The sequence below is a fragment of the Aythya ferina genome (assembly GCF_964211825.1).
Source record: "Aythya ferina genome assembly, chromosome: 18".
Lineage (NCBI taxonomy): Eukaryota > Metazoa > Chordata > Aves > Anseriformes > Anatidae > Aythya > Aythya ferina.
The window spans coordinates 9496027-9517411 of NC_140317.1; the positions used below are offsets into that span (position 1 = coordinate 9496027).

At 52.5% G+C, this 21385-nt stretch overlaps 4 protein-coding genes across 5 annotated transcripts; 2 read left to right on the forward strand and 2 right to left on the reverse strand.

Annotated features, from left to right (window-relative positions):
* The first annotated feature begins 1688 nt into the window (after positions 1–1688).
* Positions 1689–6498, forward strand: LRRC59 (leucine rich repeat containing 59). The gene is made up of 7 exons (XM_084492298.1): positions 1689–1968; positions 2300–2359; positions 2869–3027; positions 3369–3473; positions 4157–4229; positions 4893–5066; positions 5688–6498. The coding sequence occupies exons 1-7, from the start codon at positions 1849–1851 to the stop codon at positions 5930–5932; spliced, it is 936 nt and encodes a 311-aa protein (XP_084348424.1). The 5' UTR covers positions 1689–1848; the 3' UTR covers positions 5933–6498.
* Positions 6499–8187: 1689 nt separating this feature from the next.
* EME1 (essential meiotic structure-specific endonuclease 1) lies at positions 8188–12876 on the reverse strand. Of its 2 annotated transcripts, XR_014684616.1 has the most exons (9): positions 12120–12876; positions 11906–12033; positions 11641–11733; positions 11162–11283; positions 10581–10707; positions 9874–9989; positions 8953–9142; positions 8744–8856; positions 8520–8656 (listed from the first exon to the last, which is right to left on the reverse strand). XR_014684616.1 is itself a non-coding variant. In XM_084492295.1 (8 exons), the coding sequence occupies exons 1-8, from the start codon at positions 12739–12741 to the stop codon at positions 8480–8482; spliced, it is 1575 nt and encodes a 524-aa protein (XP_084348421.1). In that variant the 5' UTR covers positions 12742–12876; the 3' UTR covers positions 8188–8479. The 2 variants fall into 2 exon arrangements, 1 of the variants encoding a protein (XP_084348421.1); XM_084492295.1 differs by lacking the exon at positions 8744–8856 and having other exon boundaries at positions 8188–8656.
* Positions 12800–15943, forward strand: MRPL27 (mitochondrial ribosomal protein L27). The gene is made up of 4 exons (XM_084492300.1): positions 12800–12951; positions 14184–14306; positions 15031–15098; positions 15529–15943. Exons 1-4 carry the CDS (start codon positions 12930–12932, stop codon positions 15733–15735), a joined length of 420 nt encoding a protein of 139 aa, XP_084348426.1. The 5' UTR covers positions 12800–12929; the 3' UTR covers positions 15736–15943.
* A 546-nt stretch (positions 15944–16489) lies between these two features.
* On the reverse strand, positions 16490–21374 carry LOC311420916 (uncharacterized protein). Its single transcript, XM_084492299.1, has 5 exons — positions 21261–21374; positions 20362–20483; positions 19127–19225; positions 18516–18680; positions 16490–17463 (listed from the first exon to the last, which is right to left on the reverse strand). The coding sequence occupies exons 1-5, from the start codon at positions 21325–21327 to the stop codon at positions 17317–17319; spliced, it is 600 nt and encodes a 199-aa protein (XP_084348425.1). The 5' UTR covers positions 21328–21374; the 3' UTR covers positions 16490–17316.
* Positions 21375–21385: the final 11 nt, after the last annotated feature.

Below are 21385 nucleotides of genomic sequence, written 5' to 3' on the forward strand. Positions count from 1 at the left end.
GTGGCTGTGCACAGGGCACTGGGCAAAGCAGTGGGAATCTCCTCCAGCCCCCGACCCCCTCTCTTTGTGTTTTTGCTGTTCCTCCACCCTTTCTCTTGCAGAGCAGGCAGATGTGCCCCTTGGTTTGATTTGTCTGCCTCGTGCAGGTTTGAAGGCTTGTTAGACACACACAGGTGTTTGCACATGTCAGTCCTGCTCAAATCTGTCAGTCCCACTCAAATCAGGCGCTAGGTGAGTTTCTGGAGATGCTGTAAGGCCGCCTGACAGCCATGGCCAGGAGTTATCTCCTCCACTGCTGCAGCAAAGCCCAGTGCAGTTAGCTGTATCTGTACTGCAGGAGCATCAGCGTTGTGCTCGGTGTTGTTTAACCACAGAGGGGAAAAAAAAACACACAACTGTGATCTAAAAAACCCTCACCTTAAAAACAAACAAACAGAAGTCATGCTGAGTTTCAGGCTGACCTTTCTCTCCCCACTCGGATCACGGCTACTGAGTGAAGGCCGGTTAGGTATTAAAGAATTGCACGGGAGTTAACGTGACCTTCACGTCTGGGGACGTCCGTCTGAGATGGTCAAAGCCTGAGACTTCGAGATGGCAGCCTGGCACAACACTCCACACGCCACCGAGTGATAAATAATTCTAATAAAGATTTAAAGATCTGCCTGGAAGTTAATCACAATAGGTGGCACACACTCCAGGCGTTCCAGTCTCTGCAGCCCTGCACATATGAAGGTATTTTCTACACGTGAAAAAGGTCTCGCTCAGGTCCCCTCTGTAAGTTGCTGAGGCACCGGGGAGGTTCTTGCGTAAGCAGACCTCGCTTTTCTCACAGGAGGGCTCTGTAATGTCAGCTTGCTGCTGGGAGGTGCAAAAACCTGCTTTGTAAATCTCCAGAACCTCCTGGGTGGGAGCACGTCAGCTTCAGGCAATTTTCATTACGCTTTCTACGAGACGAATCCGTGTCTGCTGTTTGTGATGCCTTTGCTCGCAGACTCCTGTGATCTCAGTTCCATCTGCGCTGAGGTGAGCAGATCTCAGTGCTGGGAGAGGCCTGGAGGCAACTCAAAGCCTCACCAAGGCGCCCGAGGGGCGGATGTGCTGGAGCAGCTCTGAACAACTGTGCCCGACCGTGTACACCACAATTTGCGTAGGGGCCAGCAAAGCCAAGGCTGGTACTCGCTGCAATCCCATTACTGGGTGATACCCATTTGGCTCTGTCCCCGGCTCCTTTTTTTGACTTTCCCAACAGCGGATCAGGCGAGGCAAGAGAGCATTTTGTGTAGTGCTGGAGTTCTGGATAAAGGGAGGAGGAGTAAGTGCAGAATTCCTCCTTGTAAAGAGAAACACCTTGGTGCAAAAAAATAAAAAAAGACACAAAAAAACGAGTGTGGCACTTGGATTATGGACACCACGAAGAGAATGAAGCGATGGCACCAGTGAAACAAGGCACCCAGTGCCCGGATCGCTCAGCTTGGCCACGATGTGCTGGTGAGGACGCTCCGAAGCGGCAGCAGCAGCCGGGTGCCGGTGAGGAGGGGACGCAGGAGCCCTCGGAGCCCCCCTCCGAGCCTCCGAGCAGCCGGGGGGCAGCGCTGCGGCCCCGGGGAGGAGGAGGAGGAGGAGGAGGAGGAGGAGGAGAGGGGGAGCCGAGCGCGGCGCTCCGGGCCGACAGAGGGCGCTGGGGACCCTCCCGGTCCCGGAGCGAGGACGTGGCCGCGGAAGTGGGTGGCGGGGAGCGGGGAGCGGCGTGGCTCGGCCTGGCCCGGCAGCTCCGCGTTGTCCCGATCCGCACCGCTCCGCGCCGCCCCCCGGCCCCGCGCCTCCCGCAGCGCCGCCCGCGGCGGGGCCATGGCTCGGGGAGGCGGCGGTGGTGGTGGTGGCAAAGCGGGGAGCCTGAAGGATAAGCTCGACGGCAACGAGCTGGACCTGAGCCTGTGCGATCTGAGCGAGGTGCCCGTCAGGGAGCTGGTGAGCGGCTGGCGAGCGGGGTGGTGCCGCCTGGTGCCCCCCGGGGGCTTCGGGGAGAGCCGAGAGCTGCGGCCGGGGGTGGCCGAGCTGGCCTGCGGGTTGGTAACGTGGCCGGGAGGAGGGTTTGCGCCTCCCGGTAGGGAGAGGTTGCGAGCTGTAAGCGCAGGAATCCTGCCTTTCGGCTTTAAAGGCAGGATGCTGAGTCCCGACCCCGTAAGGAACAGCCTCGGGGAGGAAGCTGAGGGCTGGGGGGGAAGACTGCAAGAAAAGTAGCAGGGGCAGGCCGGGTTTGTATCTACCTGCGGGCCCAAGTACTTTGTTTCTCTTTCAGGCTGCACTTCCCAAGGCAACTGTATTGGATTTGTCCTGTAATAACCTCATCTCCTTGCCGGTAAGATGCTGGAGGGAGCCTTTGTGAAGATGAGGAAGGTCTGCTAGGAAATATTCAGGAGAGATAAGCAGAGATTCACTGGGAGGCTTGGAAATGGCCCTTTGCTCCTCCTGGGGTGGCTGAACGGCACTGCTGCTGATTTGGGGTTAGTACAGGTGGGCAGCTTTTACTGAGCCAGGTAGCACCTAGCGAGAGAGAAGAGGGCAACCTAAGCAGAGAGGTTGCAGCATCTCCCTGCCAAAGGATCCCAGCGCGAACACAGACCGCTTTCCTTGGCAGTGGGAATTCGGTTTTCAGTTGTCCTGCTGCACATCACCACGTTCGGTTTGTGTCCTGTCCCACTGCCACCTCCCTCGCTCTTCCGAGAGATTTTCTTCCAGCTGCCCTCCTGGGCTAAGTTGAGGATTTGCAGCTTACACAAGGTGCAGCCTATCCCAGCACGTTCCCTGCTCAGGTTCCTTCGTTAAGATGCTGACCGGATTTTTCTGCTTTTTGTACCTGGCTTTTAGTCAGACTTCTGTAGTTTGATGCACCTGGTGAAACTGGACCTGAGTAAAAATCGCCTGCAACAGCTGCCTTTGGACTTTGGCCGCCTGGTCAATCTGCAGCATCTGGACCTCCTGAACAACCGTTTAGTCACCCTGCCAGTCAGCTTCGCGCAGCTCAAGGTAAAGCTGTTTGCTGGGCAGTTACGTAAAGCTTTGGGACGCGAGCCAGGGTCTTGTGATCCTTCTCAAGTTGATTTCTCTGGTAAAGCATCCATCCTGATGCCTACCCATTCCAAAATTCAGCTGTCTCTGCACCACAGCTCAGTGGAAATTATCTCCCATCTATTGAAAACACCTCTGCCTGAGCCCTCTGCTTGCCTTCCATACCTGTTTCGTTCTTATGAAGTGGCTCTTTGCTTCTGCTTTGGATCTCTTAAATAATTTCAGGAGTGTTGTGCTGCTTGTGGTCAGCTGCTTGCTGTGTGCTCTTACAGCCTCCCCTTTGTCGTTCCTTCCTGCAGAACCTGAAGTGGCTGGATCTGAAGGACAATCCCCTGGATCCTGTTCTAGCTAAAGTAGCCGGCGACTGCCTGGACGAGAAGCAGTGTAAACAGGCTGCTGTCAGGGTAAGGAACCTGCTTGCTTTTATTCTTTTTCCCTTACTTAGCTCTGTCGGTGGAGGGCTTTTCCTCTTTTTGCTTAGCAAGCTGGGCAGCTGCTGCTGCAGCACTCTGAAATTCCTTTAGCCAGTGAGGTGCTGGTTCACTGCACTGACTTCAGTGCTTCCGTGCCTAGAGAGGGAAAACACCAGGCTGAGCAGGACTCTCCTCCATCAGCAAGGAAGCAAAGGGACACTCAGACAAAATAATCCCTGTGTAGAGTACAGCAGAGTACAAAAATCTTTGGAGAAGCTCTGGGAAACTACAGGGTCATGTAAATAGTTACTGCTGGGAGTTGTGGAGCAAGAATAGTTAAAAATCTGTGCCTGTGCTACTGCCTTGTGCTGCTCGTTGTAGGAATTCAGTTTGCTGAAAACAAAATTGTTCTGTGATCCTCTGTATTGGCTAGCATCATTTGCCACGTTTGCTCTTCTGACACACAGACCTGTTTCTTAACTGCAGAGGCTCATGCAGGAAGGGCTGAGCTCTCTCCAGAGCTGTACCTGCAGGGCTAAGGCAGCTGTGTGCAAACTCTGGGGCTGGTCAGACCCAGCCGAGTGTCCTCAGCTGCACTCCAGCTGTTCTGTTTTGAACTGGCTATGCAGTGAGCCTTCTGCAGAGCTCTCAGGTTGTTTTCTTGGGCCTTGAAGGTACTGCAGCATATGAAAGTGATCCAGTCTGAGCAGGACCAAGAAAGACAACGGAAGCTCCAAGCAGAGCGAGGTAAGCACAAAGTCCTCACACACACCTTGCTGAATTCTGTTCTCAATCTTTAAGATGTCCACATACAAATACCTGCTGGCTGGCAATCGATGTAACTGGCAGAAGTTTGTGTTTTTAACTATCAGGGAGTCCTAGGGTAGGAGGTCCAGGGGGAGAAAGATAGCCTGGGATCACTGTGCTGTTTGTTGCCTGAACAACACAATCTTGGAATGGTTTGGGTTGAAAGGAACCTCAAAGATCCACAGGCAGGGGCAATTTCCACTAGACCAGGTTGCTCAAAGCCCCATCCAGTGTGGCCTTGAACACGTCCAGGAATGGGACACGTTAGGTCCCTAGTTGGAACGTTCTGTGGGTTGCACACAAAGTATATGAAAGAAGAGCACAGAACTTGTTTTAAGGGAAGCCTAAATCTGAGGTAGCAAGATATATAATAAAAAACAGCAACAAAAACAAACAAAAGTCCACCACAGGGATTATTTAACTTCACAGAACCAAAGAATAGCTAAGGGTATAAAGGTGCAGTCCACATGCTACAGCAGGTTGCCCAGGATCCTGTGCAGGGATTTGTTTCCTCATTCCAACTGGGAACAGATAAGCAAATAATAAGGAAGAAGGCAATGACAGCCCTTTAAATTAAGGAAAACACTTCCTATTAATCCCCAGAAATGGAGAAGAAGCGTGAAGCTGAACAGCGAGCCAGGGAAGCTCAAGAAAGGGAACTGAGGAAGCGGGAGAAGGCAGAAGAAAAGGAACGCAGAAGACGGGAGTACGATGCCCAGAGAGCTGCAAAACAGGAGATGGAGAAGAAAACTAAAAAAGAAACCGTGCAAACCCGAAGTAAGTAGCGTCCACAGTGAGTCCAAATAAAGACTGTGGTGTGATATTTTAATGTATGCCTTGAGCACTGCGTAGGCAAAATAAGCCAAGAAGAATGAATAAGACCACTGCCATAGAATTGCAACATATTTTTAGTCTGCATCCTCTTTTTGATGCCTGATTTGCTTTTATGTAGCCCAGGTACTGAGAGAGTAGGAATGGTGGGGAAACAGTGCAGCAGTACAGCTTGTTAGAAGCCTTACAGCTGGACAGCTGTAGGCTGAGGAAGAGAGAGTTGCAGTATCTGGGGTGAACTGAAGAACTCTCGAGAACTTCTCTCCACTCCTTTCTTAGATGTACTGAACTATATAGTGAACTATATGGTTAAAAACAGATCTCGTGCAACACAGAGATGCCTTACTCCCCTTACCTTCATGGGCAGAAGTGAAAATCTCAAACTTCTCATGTAAGTAGGGAGGTCTTGTGCATTTATTATCGACCAGAGTTACGTGATGAGGATTCATAAGACAACCATAGCACAGGCTAAAGCACATTACCTGAGCAGCACGTTTCTGAATGTAACCGTTACAGATATTTGACTAAATCCTCACATTCTTGATCTTGCCAATGTTCTTGTTGCAGAGCCCGCCTCCAGTTCTCGTCCTCCTCAGCTGCCCCGGCACAAGCACTCCTGGTCACGGTCAGTGCTGAGGGTCCTGCTGCTGGTGCTGCTGTGCATCCTCTGTACCTTGGCTGTCTGCAAGCTGACAGAGCTACGACATCAACCGCTGTGCATCAGCGTGAACACTCTCTATGAGGATGTTGTAGCTGCTGTGCAAAACCATAAAGCCCTGCAAAATCTGCTACACCAGAACTCGCAGCAGTGATCGTCCGGGACGGGCACTCGCTTCCTCAGCATCTCCTTCCACCATCCATGCAGCCAGAATTCCTATGGAATTGTGTTCTGATGAAACTGCTTCTAATCAGTCAGCATCGATTTGCTGGTCCACTCCACGTAGAGCAGAGTTATTGTTTGGATCATCTTTGCTGTGCATGTTTCTCAGTTGGCCTGTAAGCTCTTATTTGCCCAGATTAACTTGCTTAAATTTGTTAATACTTCTTGCCTCCAAGGAATTTTTACCTAGATTGTGAGATACAGAAAGTTGCTAATTTATAGGAGCAGGGGAAAGAAATACAAAAGCCTTACAGTTATCTAGATAGCTATAGCTCTATAATGGAGGTGTAAGTTTTGTAACACATATCCATTTCTTGCTCTCACTTCTATTAATGCTAAGAATCAGTGATATGGCTGTATGGGGTTGATATATGTAGGCCTCCTCCGGGACCAGTTGCAAGTTTGTGGCATGGCTGTGCATCCTTCTGTTGGAGTGAAGAAGCTGATGTACTCTTGAAAACAAGCTGAGAATTTTCAATACAACAGTTTTCGCATCAATTTGTCTCCACTGGATGTTTATGTTGCTAATGCAGAACACCCCTTGTTTTCATTGTAGTTGAGCAATTTTAGCAGTTTAAAAATAACCTCTGACTGCACGCAGTAACCGCTCGTTTTAGCCAGCTAGTGCCAACAAAGGAGCTGCAGCTTAAGAAGGGCTTCTTGCCAGTCTGCAGACTTTTTTGTGTAACTAGAGGGGGTCTGACCCTCACAGAAAGGCAGGGGATGGGTGGCAGCACTGGGTGGCGCTGTTGCCGCATCACACACGGCCTGGCAGAACTGGACTTCACCTTGGGACTGCTGCTGCAAAGGCTGGGAGGTTTGGCAGTTCGTACCTAGAGAAGAAAACTCAGCTGTACAGAGGCCTATTAATTATAAATAATCTCTGTAAGAACAAAACAGAAGTTGGTCGTGTCCTCAAAGAGTTCACGAGCACTAAAACCAATTGAAGTGCAGACGTAATGGTGCGAGTGCAGGTTTCAGAATAGCCACGCTCCAAACTCCGCTGAGACGCGTGGACATCAGTCAGCAGAACGGCTCCCTCTCCGCTGCTACCTGGCCTTATTGCTGATTGCAGCACTGCACTGCTAGGAGGAGCGGCAATTACTCTGCTCCACTCTTACTGCATTGCCACGAGTAAGCCATCCATAGCATTTCGCATCAAGGTCATCACTCAAACAGTAAGCCCTCAGCTTTCCATAGGCCAGCAATAAGTTCTCTCACAACCTTGCAGAAGAAAGCTAAAAGGAAGGAAAGGCTGCCAGTCTCTAGCTTAGCAGTACGTATGTTTTCCAAGCTTCCTCCAAATAGCTTTGGTATTTAACTCACTATAGTCTTTAAAAGATCCTTGCTTACTATCTGGAAATGTTCAGAAACGTTGCAAACAGCATTCAAAGCAACATTCCCCCTCTGCATCCATTCCTCTCAGCATCTGGCAGGAATCTGCTGCTCTGCTATCTAAGAGAGAGCACTGTGTATGATAACAATTGCAAAGCTATAAAGATTTATCAGTTCAGGTCAGAAGTATGCTTCTGGCTGCACAAAGGTATCTGCTGAGTGTGTGAAGCTGTCATCGCTCAGGGTTTTTTAATTTGAAAAACGTTCCCCCCTTCCAAAGGGTGACTTCCACGCTTTGGACACACACGAATTCACACTTGGCTCTCATCTCACTAAGTGCCTCTGGAGCACAAGACCTCAACCGTCCTTGGGTGCACATCAGTGCTGATGGCTTCATGGCCAGGCAAGCGTGGTCCCCAATCTAATTAAAAGCAAGCTTTTTTTCTGCCAACTGTTTAGACCTCATAATTCCAACACATGTAATCAGATTTCACGACCCTCTATAGATTAAGCTGTCTGGAGACTGCATCAGGGCAGCCTAAATTTAAATCCGAAAATTAGTCTTACTCATTCCCATCTGCCACAACGGAAAACTGAAAAAGTCTGTTTTGTGAGGTAAATTTTTCCCCCTCACTAGAGCAGGTGCTGCGGCAGCACCATACCACTTTCAGTCGTGTTTTTCACACTGAAGAGAGAAGAACACCACTTGCAGTTGAGGACGCCAGCAGCAAACACTCCTTTCAACAGGAGACATACCACAGTCACAGAATGGCTTGAGATGGGAAGGGACCTCTGGGGGTCATCTGGTCACACCTGGCTACTGTCAAGACAGCACGTTAAGAAGCAACGAAAAGCATCGTACAAAATGATTTATTTCCTAGGAAGAGCTCTTGATAAATAGAAAGGCACCATCAGTGCAGTAAGCATGTCCATCGCACGCTGTTATAGAAAACATTCACCGTCTGTGTGTGAACCCCAGCCATTCCGCACAGTTATCCAAATTTCTTCCACCGTGATAAAAGACTGTATGTGGTTAAAATCTTTAAACTACCAGCGATGACCCCACGTGTTACCTAAGCATGTCTTCCCAGAAGGGAGCAGAATATTTAAACCAGGGAAACCACAAAATCCTCCTTCACTTGGGCTACCCGGTGGCATCCAGGTAGAGATCAGGGTCGTGAGAAGTCATCTGCAGATAGATCCGCCTGGAAAGTTCGGGTCCGATCCGGCGGGAGGTGGCTGTCACACCTTCACCGCGGCGCACAAGGATATTAGCCAGCAAGTTCTCCCGCTCCTGCTCTGAGGAGCATCTACTATAGGCCTACAAGCAACACAAAGGAACCATGGCATCAACTATTTGCACCCAGTGCTCAAAGAAAATTAAAAAAAAAAAATCCCAGCTATGCACCTGTGACAGCTCTACGCCTTCATTTTTCAGCTGGTGCCCCTCCAGATCTCACTTGGGTGGGTACCAAGGAGTCAGCTCCTTCACTACCTTACTAAACAGCTCATACAGAATCACTGTTATCAAAATTGTTATCAATTAAAGGATTCCTTCCGCCTTTGCAGTAGTTGGCTGTCTGCACACAGGCCTCAGGGTTCCTGAGGCAGCCTTACCTGGTCCAGAAGCTGAGGAGAAGGGTATGCAGTCACAACAGCCTCAGCCATCTCCAGGCTGACCCGGTTAAACTGCTGTATCTGCCTTTTCCAGACTTCAAAGAGGCCCTTTCCAGAGGGATCCACCTTCACGCCTCTGCACCACTTGTTCTCTAAGTAGAAAGAGAACCCCGTCTTCTCCTGCTGTCGCCTACAGACAAGGGGTGGAAATGCAAATGAAGCCATGGAAAAAAAGAAAAAAAAAAAAAAAATCAATTCCTGTATCTGTTACCACATCGACAGAGAGAGAGCGCATCTCTTCTCGTCCCAAGCTATTACAGACACCACTGGCATCAAATGAGAGAAATGTGACCCTGTTTTGCCTACACACATTACCTAGTTCTTAGTCTAAGGCCCAGATTTCCTGTTGAAAAAGAACCAATCCTGTAGCAGGGAGCAATTCTGCCAGAAGCCAACACGCACATGAAGTGGTAAACAAGAATTCACTTTTTGACTGCCAGGGATAATCAAACTCTTTTAGTTGTCATTTTTAAAGACATCTCTTTTCATGGCTGAGATGTAATTTACAGCAGCTGCTGTGATAGGAATGCTAAGGCTGTGCGAGACTACACAAGAAGGTTTTCTTCGCTCTCACCGTGTAGCGCGTTGCTGCCTTTCTTTATCAGCTGAACATTTAAATGGTGCGTTCTCGATAATGTCTCTCCTGGTTACATACGGAGGAAAGGCTCGTACTGTGAGTTCAGCCCTACTCACATCCCCTTCCCACTCTTAAAATCAGACTGAGATCAAGACCTTTGCTTGATGCCAAGAGACTACAACTCGACATCAGGGTCTGTCCTCACCCCTGCTGCTCCCTCCCAGGAATCCTGAGAGCAAAGCCTTTCCAAAGAAGATAGGCCCACGCCTCATCTCTTTACTCACTTGTACGGTGCTTCAGCTACAGCTTTTGAGAACATCGTGGCAAACTCTCCAACCTCCTCCCAGCTCGCAAAAAAAGTGACTGGGACTTGTGTGCACAGCTGCAAATCCACTAAGGCCTGTGAACATCATTGGAAACAGCAATGGAACAATTCACCTTCTAACCTCAAACCCCACACCTGTCTGGAAAAAACAAACAAACAAACAAAAAACAACAACAAACAAAACCAAAACAACACAAAAATAAAACAACGAGTCACAACATCTTGCTCTAAGTCACAACCACCCACTCCCTCCCCATTTTGGAAACTGCTCAAGGCACAGACGTATTCAGGGATGCTTTGACTCCTTAATAGCAGCCGAGTGCCATCCAGCTGACATCGCCCCTCGGTGGAAGGCTCCCATTACACGCAGGCCACCAGGGCAGCAGTGACGGGCTTTACCAGTGGGCCATGAAGTGTGAGAGATGCTAACCAAGATTCACATTTTCCTGCCCAAAATTAAGGTGAATGAAACCTGATGTACCAGGGGAGAGCGGGTTTGTATCTAAAGCAGTGGGGAATTGAACACAAAGAGCTCCGTCCACAGCACACAAACTAGTGAAAGCTGAAGGTCCCTGTCCAGGAAAGGGTGTGATCGGGTCAAATGTTCCAGGGGTGGCAGACAGCAGAGACAACAGCTGCCTGCCTGTTCTCAAGGTACTCACTCACTTCTTCCACATCCAGCCTGGTTATCTCCAGGCCAGAATCCTGAACTTCCTTTCTCCTCTGCTCGTCTCCTTCATTTCTGTGCGCTGTTGCCTTTTGCAGTCTCTTTTTTGACTGAGCTCTGAGACATCTAAGAAAACAAAGATAAGATTGGAAATTCCCTTCAGCAGAAGCAGCAGGACCAGGCTGCTGTGGAGCATGAGACAACTTAGTACCAACAACCCCTACTGAGGGACCCTGAATTTTAAGGAAAACATCAAGGACCATCAAATCCAAGAGCATTATATCTGATTAACAAAATTCCTCAGCAGAAATTCTTTGAAAACTAGAAAAGCACACCAAGGAGGTATTTGGGACTTTTTTTTGCCATCCTTATGTTCTTCCCCAGCTATTTGCCCTTGGTCACTGCGGTGACAGACTCAGTGGAGCTTCGCTTCTGTTCCTACACAAAAAATAGTGGAGTACTTCTGGGTAGGAACACTAGTTACGCTCCAGTCTTTGCTAGAAAGAGTTAGTGTAAACATCTGTGGCATTCTGCAAGGCCAGAGACACGGCAGAAACATTTGGAGGGAAAAAAGTCTCACCTGAAATACTTTTCTACTTCAACTACTGTCATTGCCAAAGTTTTCCCAGGCATTTTCTTCAAAACCTGAGCTACAAAGCTCTGCAAGGTCTCCTTCTGCCCTTCTGCACAGCCCTGGGCCTCCTGCAAAGATCAACAGAACCATACTGAGTTACGCAGGCAACCCCAGGAACCTAGGTCTCCAATTCTACAGATGGAAAGGTCTGCTCACGGGGCTCTTTGGGGACAAACAGACAATACTTGAAGTAGTAATAAGCTATGGCAGAAAACAAACCAACCAACCAAACCAACCCACAACATACTTGACCTGGAATATCTATTAGGACAACGTTATCTCTTTAAAAATCAGTGAAAAACAGTACCTAGGAAAGAAAGCTTGTCAAAACTCTGCATTATACAGCCCCGACGTGTTTGATCAACTACGGGCTTCTAAAAACAAGACTTATGGTCGGTGGGCATGACAGTCCTAAGCAGCCTTACTTGCTTGTAGCCGCGAACCATGGACAAAAACTCTTCCAAGCGAAGCAGAACCAGGACATTTGGCTCTTCTGTCCACTCGTCACCATCTTCAGTCTGCCAAATACAAAACCAAACAGCCAGAGCATCACTCTGTTTGTAACTCAAACTGGCACTCCCACTCAGAGCTCTGAGACAGGGAGAAGTTCAGAGGATGCTCACATGGGTTGCTAAAGTGCAAATAACACAGAAATTAAAGGGCAAGCACATCGAGGTTCTGTCCTCGCACCTGAGGTATCACAGCCTTTCTCCTCCAGGTGATGCTGCAGGGAACAGCCTGCCTCTCAACCACACAGGAATAGTTTGCGGACTGCAAGGCAGCAAGGACCTGTGCACCACCTTCTACCTGTAAAATAGCTGAAATTGATACGTGGGTCAGGCTTCCACGGCAAGAGCCAACTGCCAGCACAAGGCAGGGGAGGGGCAGGCACCAGGAGAAGCACCTGGATCCAGCACCACCGTTATGTATTTCTGGCACTCCCCTGGCCGCTGAGCTTTCAGTATCTTGGCAAGGGTCTTCTTCCTTTCCTTCTCCTGCTCCTGCTCCCTCTTCCGCGCTTCTCGTTCCTTTCTCCTCTGCCTCGCAGCCTGGCACATCGCCTCCCTCTCCTTCTGGCTGTATTTTCTCCTTTTCGGAACCGGGGAAGTTTCTGCGCTGCCTCCGCTCGGCGGGGATCCGCCGGGCCGGGCCTCGGGCTCTGTCAGAGCAGCTTCTGGCAGGCCGGGAGCCGCCCCCTCCGCCCCTCCGGCACCGTTTGCGCCTCCCCAAGGCCCGACTTCGGCCCCCAGCACCCCGCCCGTGCCGGTCCGCCCCCCGCCGCCAGCCGCCGGCCGCTGCCCGCTCCCACACGGCCTCTCCCCGAGGGCCGCGCTCCCCTCCGCCGAGGGCCGGCCGCGGGGCAGCCTCCTCTTCACCCGCTCGGCCAGAGGAACCACCTCGGGCTCGCTGTCGCTGCTCAGCACCACAACGGCGCTTCCCCACGCGGGGGAAGGCGGCGACCCCGGCCGCGGGGACGGCCCTGACGGCGGCGACCGCCCCTCAGCGCCCCCCGCGGCCGCCGCCATTTTGTCTCCCCTCAGGAGAGGCAGCGGGAGGGCGGGCGGGCGCTTGCCGCGCTGAGCGCCGATTGGCCCGAGCCCTCGCGCACGCCGCGCGCTCTGGGCGCTGATTGGTCCGCGGGAGAGCGTGCGCGAGCGCTCCGGCCAACCGCCGCTCGCCGCGCCGGAAGAGGAGGGGAGGCGGCGCCGGGAAGATGGCGGCGCTGGGGCGGCTGTGTGAGTGAGGGGCGGCAGGGCCCGGGGGGGGCCTAGAGCGCGGCGCTTCCTTTTTATTCACAAAATAATGAAAAATTACGTAAAATGTAACCCCGGCACCGGCCGTTTGCGTTTTGTGTGTCTTCTGGTACAGTCAGCTGGGCGGTAGGTTAGAATTGGGGTGTGTTTGCCTCTGTCACTCCCCTTCCCCTGCCTGCTGCCAGGGCCCAGAGCCCGGCCTTGGCGTAACGAATACCCGGCGCTTTGAGTTAACGTGATTCATAGAACAAGACTACAAGATTTCTAGCTCGCTGACCATCTGTGGTAGCTTAAGACTAAAAGAATCCGGGGGTTTTCTCAGGAGGAGGAAAGGAGCACGTTTTGTGGTGTGATGGGCACCGTCCTGCTCTTACCTGCTGCTTTTCTGGTTGAAAAGAGTTCAAAAAAAAAAAAGTTTGAAAAGTTTGGAGAATTTGGATTTGCCAGCTAACTGCATGAAAGGAGGAACTGCTGAGATCCTTCCAAAAAAAAAACTAATTATGTCACAGACATGTTCTACAAAGAATTTCACCTGAGGGTGAACAAAACCAGAGCGTCAGCCTTCCTTATAACAAAACCACAGTGTTTTCTGTCAGTGCCCTTTTTTTCCCCAAATGAGTAAGTTTGTGGTGTGAGCGATGCTGTGTTTCCAGACACAACTTCTGACTGTAACAACTGACTTCTGCTTGACTTGTCCTGGTTGTAACTCAAGGATTGGCACAAAATGCTGACCCTGTTACCTTCAGGGTAACAGTTCTGGATGTGTTTACACATTGTTCTGAATTGGAGTCTCTTCACTTATAAGATTACAAAATATTTACTTACTAACTAAATAAATGCCATTCAACTGAGGGTGAAACTGAAACAGAGCTCACAGTTTGCTTTTTCTTGAAGCGATGTAAGGCCAATTCGTAGCAGCTTGTGATTTCTGTAGCACGTTTTACAAGGCCTTTACCAGAAGTGATTTTGTTGATGTCCTGATCGTTTTATTCTCGTCTGGGTAGCCGCAGAACTTGAGACGTCATCTCTTTGCAGAAGATTTAGTCCAGGGTGGTCTAACTATGATTTATCTTGGAAGTAACTTTTTTTTTTTTCCTCTGGGCTTTTGTTTGCCTTTAGTTTTAAAAACTGTATAAACTGATATCCTTTAAATCCGAAAAAGGCACGTGTATTCATTTTTTCAGCTATTTTTGTTGTTCTTGCTCCAAATCTAGTTCTGAGTGTTCCGCGAACAAGCCTGGCTGCTGTCCGATGTGCTTCTAAGAAATCTGGGGGCAGCTCAAAAAATCTGGGTGGCCGCAGCCCTGGGAAGCGCTACGGAGTCAAGAAAGTGGAAGGTAGGCCAGGCAGATACTCTGCCCTTACGCATGTTTCGTGGCATCCTTCACGGGTCAGCCCCTGGCAGGGGCGGTAATTGCAGAGTAGGAGGCGGCTGAGGCGCTCTTCCAGCAGAGAGGAGGCTCAGCGAAACCTCCTGATCCGGGGTGGGCAGCAGGAGGGCAGCGTGAGTCAGCCTTCCTCCCCGATGGGCCCACGAGCAGGCAGCCAAAACTGGCTCCAGAAAACGTGCTTTGCTTCTCCGGAGAGGCTGGGAGGAGGGCGTGCTGTGGGACACCGAAGAACTGAAGTGCATTTTCCCCCCATGCTGGGTTGAGAAGCGTGTTTACAAAAGGGAGAACTCTGACGCATAGCTGAAGCCAAAGTACAGATCCTTGCAGCTAAGTGCTTAATAATTAGTGAGTTTGCTAATGAAAACATATCAGCATTACAGGTAATAAAACTAATGCCTTCAGCAAACAGAAAATGCCTTGTACCCCAGGAGCAATCTTTTCAAGGACTAGAATTGCTTTTTTCCGCTGTATATCAGTTGCCCTCTGCTTCACCCCAACAGCATTTTTGTTTGGATGCTTTCAGCATTTGAAGTCATTTTTTCCATAGAAAATTTCCACAGAAAGCTGTTTGTTTTTTTTTTTTAAGTCCTGGAGCCATTAGTTTTCCGCTAGCGTCAGGGCCTCGGGGAGCTCCATTTCTCCACAGGCTGACTCTGTTGTTCTGTTGCAGGCACGTTTGTGCACGCAGGCAACGTTTTGGCTACGCAGCGATTGATACGCTGGCATCCAGGGGCTTATGTAAGTCACTTTTCCTTTCCTTGGTACTCGGAACAGCAGCCCAGAACAGCCCACCTCACTGTTCCCTCTCTCTCAAGCTGTTTTTTTTAATTATCGTTTCTATTATTATTTCTTTTTTATAATCCTGAAATTGGGTTTCATTATTTGGTATTTCTTAGTCACAACCTGCATGAAATCAGAGCTGTGCCCACCTGATTTAGGAAAGGACTGAGGGTTGGAGAGTTGGGTTCTTATACTTTAGGGTGGAATCAGCATCTCGTAACGAGCTCACACTGCTTGCTGCAAGCGGCGTTGTTTTCTTCCATTTTAAAAAACGAAGCAGCGGATGCTGCTGAAGCCAAGATACAAACCAAGGCAGGCAGATGATCAGATCTGCTTCAGCAGCGACCTCCAGCCTTTCCCTCCTGATGCTGTGCCGGTCCTTTTGCAGGTGGGGATGGGCCGTAACAAGACGCTCTACGCCCTGGAGGACGGGATCGTGCGGTACACCAAGGAGGTGTACGTGCCTCCACCCCGCAGCAGCGAGAGCAGGGAGGTGATCTGTCGCCTGCCCAAAGGCGCCATTCTTTATAAAACCTTCATCAGTGTTATCCCCACGGCAGAAGTGGGGAGCTTTAAGCTGGTCACCATGCTCTGAGGCCCCTGATCCGTGTGGGGATGGACAGGAAGGTGCGGCTGGGGCAGACCTTGGGCTGCCCGCTGAGGACAAGAGTGTTCCAGCTCTGAGGACACCCATTCGTGCCTTTGCTCTCTTGCTCCCAAAGCACACGGGGTTGGAGTTCAGGCACTGGAGAGATCTGCTGGGTTTTGTTAGAGTGCTCAATAAATGCATTGGAGTTCTTGTGGCTCTTGCCTGTTTGTAGGGCGTTACCTGTGTTCGTTCAGTACGTGGAGCTGCCTTCCCCTGGAGAACCCCTTCTGTTGTTCCACTGAGTACTTCACTCCAGAATTAGCTTTATGACAACACTTGTCCTATTAATAATTCCCTCATATTCCCTCAGTAATAATTTTTACTCGTTTTAGGCACTGCTGCTGTATTTGTATCATAGCTCAGCACACTGCAGGAGAGGACAGGTCCTTTTCCAACTGCACCTAACTGCACCCCAGGGAGCTAGATTTTTGCTAAATGTCTAACCCACCTCACTGATTACCTCAAATAGCTGGGAGCATTCCTTTTTCTAACTATGCCAGGCAAATTCATACTTCCAAAGCTAATTGGTAACTAATTTTAGAGTGCCTGCTAAGATGCACAAGTCAGGGATGGTGTCAGAAGCTCAGCAGCTGGAGGTGCCTCGTAAAGCCGTAATCCGGAAGATTGAGCCTTTTGTCTCTCCCAAGCCCTTCCATGATGGCTTATGCTACTTGAAAGAAAGGAGCCCAAATGCCTCGTGGCCGAGCTGATCTCATTTTATCTACAGGTTGTAAACAATTTGAAACATTGGCTCTGCAGTAGAAAACAGATTATCAAAACTGGTAGTGTAATGACATCAGTAGATTGTCTGCCCTGCAAAAGATGAGTAGGTAAACTCTGTCAGCACGGATCTCCACCGGTGCTTTACGTCCTTCACGGAGACCACCAGCATTTTGCCTCCACTTGGTCCTTTCCCAGGTTGCACATCCATTTCAGCTTGGAGGTCTGTGTTTGCACGCAGCACTGAAAGAGATGCAACCCCTGGATCTCGAGCATCTCCAAACCTTTCCCTGAAGTCCACACAAAGTGGCTGTAAATCAGAGGAACGCCGCTGTGGGAGCACGCAGCAGTGCCCCGACGCACGTCCGTTCTGCCACTCACAGGTCAGATTCCCACCTGGTATCTGCTGCGCTGATAAAGTAAACAGCTTTATAACCCTGATAAAGTAAACAGCTTTACAACCCGAGGGAAACGTGAAGTAGCACAACGCAACCACCCCGAGGGCTGACGCCCCGCGCTTGGCGGTGCCTGCCGCAGCCTCACAGAGGTACGGGATGCCAGCTGCCTCGAGGAGCTCTGGCTGAGCAGACCTTCACCTTTGCTGGTCTTTCGGCGCTGGCCTTGTGGCTGTCCTCGTGCTGCGGGACGGACATCGCTGGCTGGGTCTGACTCGCCTGCATCTCTCCCAGCTGATGGGGAATAAGGGTGAAGGTCTGAGGTTTGGCTGTTCCCTGCAGGTGAGAACCATGTCCCAGGCACTTCTGTCGCTGCCACCAAGGGAAGGAGGAGCACGGCGAGGCTGAGGCCTCACACCGCTGTGTTGCGCTGGGTTTGGTAGCTGAGCGGGGCCGGGAAAGGGTCTGGTGCACCACGGCTGTCCGAGGTCTCTGAGATGATTGCTGGTCCTGAGAAAGCTGGAGGGTGCCGCAGAGCGTGCTCGTAAGGAGGTGGCATCTGTCGGGGAGAGAGGAAGAGCGTCAGAGCTGGTCAGAAACAACCAGAAAATCTCCCCACCTCTTCTCAGGTCTGAGACACAACCACCGCCTGCCTGAAACCGAACTCCTGCTCTCCCGAGCAGAGCAGGCTGAGCACCTGGGAGATGGGACCTTAGCACGCCTCTGCCACACTGGGACAGAAATCCAGTGGCGAGGACACAGCGTGTTCCACCCGCTCCCCTGATACACTGTACAAGGTTCCTGTTCTTCCTTGTCCCAAGGACTCCTCACCACTTGTTGCAAAGCCAGAAAAAAATTGACTCCTGTTAACGCAGGGCTCAGCTCCTTGGCTCCAGGCTGCCTGGGCCTTACCCCCCTGTGCCTTCAGTGCTCACTTCAGGGCAATATCGTTAGTTACAATCCCAAACACCGCACGCCAAGTGCTGACTATTCCAAATTCCATGATGCAGCATTAAATCCAGGTAAATCAGTGATCTTTCTGTGCTCTACGGGTTTCAAATATTTCTGTCCTGCATTAGTCAATGAGGTCTTTTTGTTTGGGAGTCTCTTGGGATGCTGCCACAGGACCTACTTGGCAGGTGCACTTGCTCTTCTCTGTTCTGTTGAGGGAGTGCAAATCTTACATGTGGTAACAGGCAAAGCCTTTGGCTCGTGGATAAGCCATAAACACTTCAAGATAACAGCGAGGGGCCTGTCAGAGGTGCCCCGTAGGGAGAAGGGAGCAAGAAGCAGTAGAAGCCTTACGGATCCAAAAATAACATTCCCAGCTCGGACTTGTACGGGTCTGCTCTTTCATCAGCAGTTCTGCCCTTACTCCCAGCACAAGCATTTCTGCAAATGCACCGAGGGAGATGAATCATTAACTGGCACAGATGCACACAAAAGGAGCCTCCTGGTACACCGCGTGCCTCTCCCTGAGATAAAGGCTATCGGAGAAAGGCAAGTGCAGAGAACAGAGTCCACAGCTACTGCAAACTGCTGGAACAAGAGACAGAGGGGAGTGGGGACTGCCCCTGGGGCTCTGCCAGCCGAGAACACCCTCGGGCTCACCTCCTGGGAAGGCTCTGCCCACAGCCCGAACCTCTTGGCGATCATCTGGTGGATTTCCCGCTGGCGGTCTTTCTTCCGCACGCTCTCGTAGCTCGGCAAGCGGGGCTGCTCCCAGGAAGGCAGCTGGTAGCTGCTGGGGGGCCCGACGCAGAAGGGCTCGTCTCCCTGGGAACGCCAAGCCCAGAGAGAGACGTCAGCACCGCGGCGGCTCTCTGCTGGAAATTCACGGCCCGGTGCCACCTCAGGGTGCTTCACGTTCAAAGCTGTGGCTGCCGTTCCTCACCCTCTGGTAGAGGAAACCCACGCGCCCTCCCAGGGGGTAATTACACCACAGCCACGCAGCGCAGATGTGCTCTGCAGGATCCCCGGCTCCAAGAGATCGTGGCCAAACACCTCAGGGCAACGTGGAAGCCCCGTGGCATCCCCAGCCCTCCTCTGTGGGACCTCACATACAGGCAGCACTTCCCAGAGCTGCTCCTGCTGCCTCACACCTTCTCGATACACCCCAAGAGCTCCCCAGAGCCCCGTAACCACAGTCCCCTTCCAAGTTCCTCAGGACCTTTGCTACCCTTTTCCCCCAGCTCCCCGTAGGGACAGGGCAGCCTCCTCACCTGCATGCCAGGATTCTCAGCAGCGCTCTCCAGCCGTGATGCTCCGCGTTGGGGCCCCACAAGCCGCTGGCTGCTGCTGAAGTACGGAGGGGGGCAGTCCTGCAACAAGGGGTCGGGAAGGGAAAGATGAGAGCGAGCCAAAATCCCTGCAGAGCTCAGCACTCTCCCTTTGGCTTCTGGGGGTGCCCAGCCTCAGCAGGCAGCGCCTGAGCACGCGGGCACCACGATGCGGCGCAGCTGGAGGGACAGCAGCACGGCCCCAGAAGCAGGTTTCGTTCAGACTCAGCAGAACGAGCTTGCTTGGGGGGCCAACAACAAAGACCACAACCACCCGACCGCCCCGCCAGCGCAGATAAGCATCACACGCTCAGGGTTACAGAATTTGTAACGCTGATCTGTCGAGGGAGTCAGCTCGGAGTAACGCAGCAAGCAGATCTGAAGAGCAAAAGACGCCCTGTTCCTGAACAGCCTTGCTCCACCTAAACTCAATTCCCTGCAAACGTGCTGAGGGAGCAAGCAGAGGTTCTTTCTATGGAGAGGAAAAATCCTGCGGATGCTCCTCATTCTCAGACAGGACGGCTCACAGCAGGGAGGAGAGGGGAAAGGAACAGACGCAGCAAAGCAGGCAGGGGACGCCGAAAAGGCAGCCCGTTTCCACTGTGGTTTCTGCTGGGGCCGTTAGATTTCCCTTCCACTCAACAACCTCTGCGTCCCCTCTTCTCGAGGGGATCCTCCTCCCGAGCTGCTGTCCCTGCAGCTTTTGGAGGCCAAGCTTTCCCCGCGGCAGCCGCTACCACAAAGGCCGCGCTGGCTGCACACGCCGCTCTTTCCATCGGCAGCTTCCCTGCTTGAAAGGCAGCCCCAGGAAATTACAGATGCGAGTCAAAGGGCTTTGTGTCTCGCCGCTCCGCGCCCGGGAGCCGCGCGCAAGAAGCCAGTTGCTGGGATGCAAGCGTTGGAGAGCGGCATTGTCTGCCTCTGCACCGAGCCTTCCAGCCCCCTTCCCTGCTGGGCCCCTGCCCTGGAAAGCAGCAGCCCGGAGGAGCCCAGCCCCACACACGAAGGTGCCGGGGGAGGAGGACAGCCCCCTGTGAGCAGCTTGGGGAGCTGGAGGCGTTGCTGCGGGCTGCACGGCCGGGCACGTGTGGGTGGGTGCAGCGGTCAGGCTTCGAGGACCCCAGCAGGTGGAATGAGAGCCGGGGTCTGGGGTGGGTGTGGGACCCGCAGGTACTCACGCACTGGCCGGGGGTCTGGAAGAAGCGGCAGGAGCAGAGGAACTGGCAGCACATGGGGTCCCGGTGGTACAGGAGCAGCAGCAGGATGAGGACGGCCACGATGAACACGGACGTGGACACCGCTGCCGGAGGTGGGACAAGGAGGGCGCGGGGGTGAGCTGAGCCGGGCAGGGCCTGCCAGCAGCTGCCCCCCTTCCCCCCCGTGTTTCTGGGCACAAAATCAGCTTGGAAACGAACCACAGACACCGGCTTTGCCTGCCACCCGACCCCAAGATTCTGAAAGCCCCACTTGTCCCCCCACACCTCTCACTGTGGGGTCAGGGGCACGGCACAAGGCTCAGGGGGCTCAGCCCCAGCTCTGCACCCACAGCTCGGGGGGGAGGCACCGGCCTGGCTCCAGCAGCTGCAGGTCCCCAGCTGGGGCTGCACAGCAGTGGGTCAGGCCCCCAGCCCTGTTTCTAGCCCCATTACCCCACTCCCAACACCGTTCCCAGCCCCATTCTCAGTCCCATTCCCCTACTCCCAGCCCCATTCCCCTGCTCCCAGTCTGTTCCTCTGTCCCAAGCTCTATCCCCAGCCTGTTCCCAGACCCTTACCCCATTCCCAGCCCCGTTACCCCACTCCCAGCCCCATTACCCTATTCCCAGCCCGTTCCTCTCTCCCAAGCTCCATCCCCAGCCCCATTACCCCACCCCCGGGCTGTCCCCAGCCCCGTTACCCCATTCCCAGCCTGTTCCTCTCTCCCAGGCTCCGTCCCCAGCCCCATTACCCCACTCCCATCCCGGTTCCCCCATTCCCAGCCCCATTACCCCCCTCCCGGCCCCTTCCCAGCCCCATTACCCCATTCCCAGCCCGGTTCCCAGCCCCATTCCCCCCCTCTCCTTCTCCCCCCTGCTCACTGGCGGCGATGACGATGGCCAGCACGTTGCCGTCCATGGCGGCCCCGCCGCCCCCGGGGTGCGCCATCCCTCAGCTCAGCCCGGCCGGCCCGGCCCGGGCGCCCCGCGGCGGGGCCCGGCCCTGC

Bases quoted from the DNA above. Each gene is read 5' to 3' on its own strand.
- LOC311420916 (XM_084492299.1), bottom strand. From the start codon at position 21,327: ATGGCGCACCCCGGGGGCGGCGGGGCCGCCATGGACGGCAACGTGCTG. The intron at 19,226-20,361 runs GTGAGTACCTGC...CCCTTGTTGCAG, and splicing joins TCCAGACCCCCGGCCAGTGC to GACTGCCCCCCTCCGTACTT. The intron at 18,681-19,126 runs GTGAGGAGGCTG...TGGCGTTCCCAG, and splicing joins CTGAGAATCCTGGCATGCAG to GGAGACGAGCCCTTCTGCGT.
- LRRC59 (XM_084492298.1), top strand. From the start codon at position 1,849: ATGGCTCGGGGAGGCGGCGGTGGTGGTGGTGGCAAAGCGGGGAGCCTG. The intron at 3,028-3,368 runs GTAAAGCTGTTT...TCCTTCCTGCAG, and splicing joins TCAGCTTCGCGCAGCTCAAG to AACCTGAAGTGGCTGGATCT. The intron at 5,067-5,687 runs GTAAGTAGCGTC...TTCTTGTTGCAG, and splicing joins AGAAACCGTGCAAACCCGAA to AGCCCGCCTCCAGTTCTCGT.
- EME1 (XM_084492295.1), bottom strand. From the start codon at position 12,741: ATGGCGGCGGCCGCGGGGGGCGCTGAGGGGCGGTCGCCGCCGTCAGGG. The intron at 12,034-12,119 runs GTGCTTCTCCTG...TATCAATTTCAG, and splicing joins AACGGTGGTGCTGGATCCAG to CTATTTTACAGGTAGAAGGT. The intron at 10,708-11,161 runs GTGAGACTTTTT...TTGTTTTCTTAG, and splicing joins GAAGTAGAAAAGTATTTCAG to ATGTCTCAGAGCTCAGTCAA.
- MRPL27 (XM_084492300.1), top strand. From the start codon at position 12,930: ATGGCGGCGCTGGGGCGGCTGT. The intron at 12,952-14,183 runs GTGAGTGAGGGG...CTCCAAATCTAG, and splicing joins GGCGGCGCTGGGGCGGCTGT to TTCTGAGTGTTCCGCGAACA. The intron at 15,099-15,528 runs GTAAGTCACTTT...GTCCTTTTGCAG, and splicing joins GCTGGCATCCAGGGGCTTAT to GTGGGGATGGGCCGTAACAA.